At 43.8% G+C, this 3,126-nt stretch overlaps 1 protein-coding gene across 1 annotated transcript; it reads right to left on the bottom strand.

Moving 5' to 3' along the window:
• Nucleotides 1-299: 299 nt before the first annotated feature.
• On the bottom strand, nucleotides 300-2,124 carry PRH2 (proline-rich protein HaeIII subfamily 2). Its single transcript, XM_011955453.1, has 3 exons — nucleotides 2,029-2,124; nucleotides 1,046-1,081; nucleotides 300-685 (listed from the first exon to the last, which is right to left on the bottom strand). The coding sequence occupies exons 1-3, from the start codon at nucleotides 2,090-2,092 to the stop codon at nucleotides 300-302; spliced, it is 486 nt and encodes a 161-aa protein (XP_011810843.1). The 5' UTR covers nucleotides 2,093-2,124.
• Between the last annotated feature and the right edge of the window lie 1,002 nt (nucleotides 2,125-3,126).

Below are 3,126 nucleotides of genomic sequence, written 5' to 3'. Positions count from 1 at the left end.
GATACCATTTAACAGCTGAAAGTTCAAGGACCATTTAGAGGGAATACTGGACATGAAAGCCTGATGGGAGGCAGGACTGAGCAAAGCATGTCCAGGTGAAAACTTTAAATGGGAGTCTTTGAGTTTGAGGAAAGAAAACAGAGAGCCAAAAGGAGAACATGGTTCTACATCCTCATCATCAACCCTATTTAAGACATGCAATTTGAAGATAGTGATTTCCAAAATCAGAATTGCCTTCAAGAGCTTCTGTAAAACACAGGATCTTGATACCCTGTACAAGAATATCTGAATAACAATTTTTAGAAATGTGTTCCAGGACAAGGCAATATTAACAGCTTTTCAATGGACTCATTGGCACAATGAAGTTGGAGAAGTATAGCAGTTGGAGCCTTCAATGGATAATAAACTGGAATCATACCTGTCGTTTCAGGAGGAGGTGAGGGACGGTGGTGGTGGTGGTGGTGGTGGTGGTGGTGGTGGTGTCCTCCGTGATGGGGTGGTTTCTGTGTGTTTTGTGGCTCTCCTGTAGGAGGTGGTGGACGGTGGTGGTGTCCTCCGTGATGGGGTGGTTTCTGCTGAGAGCCATCATCCTTGTTTCCATTGTCAGCATCGGGTTCAGATGACTCTGCTTCCAAAGATGCTCCCTGATGCTCCTCATCTATGAACTGGTCAGAGTCTTCCTCATCTGTGTGAGTTAAAACAAGAAGAGCTAAGCTCAGTGCTGGAAAACCCTCCTGTCTTCATACCTCTCTGTCTTCACCACAGAGCCCTTCTCTCCCTGACCTGCATCTCAACTCCCAACCTCCCTGATTCCCAAGGCTTCCTGATTAGAACTCCTCTTCATCCACATAAGGGTGATGAAAAATCGAATTTCTTTGTTCTTGGTCCCCAGAATCGAGGTTGGGAGAAAACTACTTATATCTCTGGGGCACTGACATTAGTCAATTCCTGAGAAGAAAATGTTGATAAGAAGACACTTGAGAATTGATCAATTCTTCAGGAAAAAAATGGAGAAAAAATTTATTGAGAATTTATTGGAATTTACCTGATATTATGGAGGGAACATCTTCCTGGCTGACATCTAGAAAAGAAGTAGAGGATGATGGGAAAAGTTACTTCGTGAATCTTTCAGGGCTCATAGTGTTCTGCGAGGAAAAGGGACCTCTGATCACACCCTGTGCATCTCCCTTTGTGACCTCATCAGCCGCTGTCTGATGCTACTGGAAGTGGAGGAAGACGTAAGAGGAAGCAGGGTTGTTACTACACTGAGCATCAACCAGGAACTCAACAGAGAAGGGCCCCTGTTGGTCCTGTTATGATTCCTCAAGCCTTAGTGCTTATTTAGTTAAACTGCTCTGAGTATTTCAATGACATATTTGGGGATTCTTCTGCCCTCTTTCATCTGTAAATATGTTGCTTATGTTTGCAAGCTTTCTCAACAGGAGCCAACAGAAATAACCACTTGGATACAATCTGACACATGCCACTCCCAGCACGTTGAAATACTACATGCAGGAGAGAAGAAAATGACCGTGTTTCACTCCGGTTATTCTCTACCTCTATGGAGACAGAGACAAGTGTTTTATCCATTTCTCTGTCTCGGCAGTGGCTCTGACATGTGTTTATCTCCTTCATGATGCTCAGCCACTGTACAGCAAGGCCAGCATCATCCCTGTCTACCGGGATCAGTACAGGATCTTCACAGCTGCACTTCCCTGACTCTGTCTTGCATTCTCCACGTTCTTCACAGCAGTCCCATGTCTCTATAAATGCAAATCTCACTCTCTCACTTCCCTGGTACAAATTCTTTATCGGGTTCTATTTGTGCAATCAATAAACTATGAGGCCTTGATGAGGAATGAAGGCACAACAGGTCTTTTGATCCTTGGCATGAGAACCCTGCAGTCCCATCTGTTTGCAGCCCCATCTGTTTTCTCATCCTCTTCTCTTCCCTCCACTTTCCCCCTCTATAGCGTTTGCCCATAAACCCCAATCAGAGTCACAATATCTTCCCCCAACTAGTCTTACCTTCACTTGAGCTCTGAACTGAGCTGAAGGCCAGCAGGGCCACTGACAGCAGAATCAGAAGCATCTTGCAGGAGGCTCTGGTGTCACTCCCAACTTTGTGCTGGGAGAAACGTGTCAGCTCCCTTTAAAAAGACAAGCAGAACAATGGCGCATTTGAGTTCCCTACCAGGTGGGCCTCATTGCCTCAGAGACTGGGTTCTGCTTTGCTTACTTCAGGTCAGGTGTATCCCTCATTTCTTTGGGACTCTAGCCCAGCAGGAAGGGTTGGGTAGGATGTTGTTTGTGTCTAATTTCTAAAAGGTACAACTATGACTTGGATACATGTTTTGACGGAACTGTGTCCAAGCAATCAGCACAGTGTCAGAATTGAACTTTCGACATCATTTGGTTTTCAATCTGTTTGGAAAGACTGTTATTCTGATTTCCACTGTGCTTTCTGTTTCTGTGTATGTGTGTTTGTGTCAGTGTGTCGGGGTGGTGGGCAGCTATCCTACAGCTAACAGTGAAGATGATCAATATCTCTGACTCTTTTTGTAGCCTATTTCCATCTCTCACGATGTGTGTGTATATGGATATTTTCACATTTAGCTAAATTTTTCATGTAATAGAGATGGTCTTGCTTATCTGTGAGCTGTGTGAGGACAGCACACTCCCGGGCACACACAGATGACAGAAAGTTACCCCATAGCCTGCTCAGGCTACAGGAACCGTTCAACCTCTGTGGATCTCACTACAGTCAGGCAAGCCTTGGTGCTGTACAACACAGGAAAGCGAAAAAATTTGTATTTTAAAAATTTCTTTATGGTTTATTAAAGCAAAACTGAACACAGAAACCACCAAGGGATTTCTAGACCTGAACAAACTGAACACATGGTTCCCTAAGTGAGCCACACAGTGTCATATAGCTAAGACCTCTACTTTCTCCAGAATATTCTATATAATTCATCCTCTTGTCATCACTGATAATTAAATGGCCACAATTATACATTCAACTAAGATAATTTGTAATGCTATCCAAGCCTCAATTGCCTTGATTGATTGGTCTTCTGTTTTTTACTCAGTAATTGTATCACGTGTTTCATCAGAGTGTTCTTTCAC

Source organism: Colobus angolensis, unplaced genomic scaffold, assembly GCF_000951035.1.
Source record: "Colobus angolensis palliatus isolate OR3802 unplaced genomic scaffold, Cang.pa_1.0 Scaffold11, whole genome shotgun sequence".
NCBI lineage: Eukaryota > Metazoa > Chordata > Mammalia > Primates > Cercopithecidae > Colobus > Colobus angolensis.
This window is presented reverse-complemented; position numbering and strand designations above follow the sequence as displayed.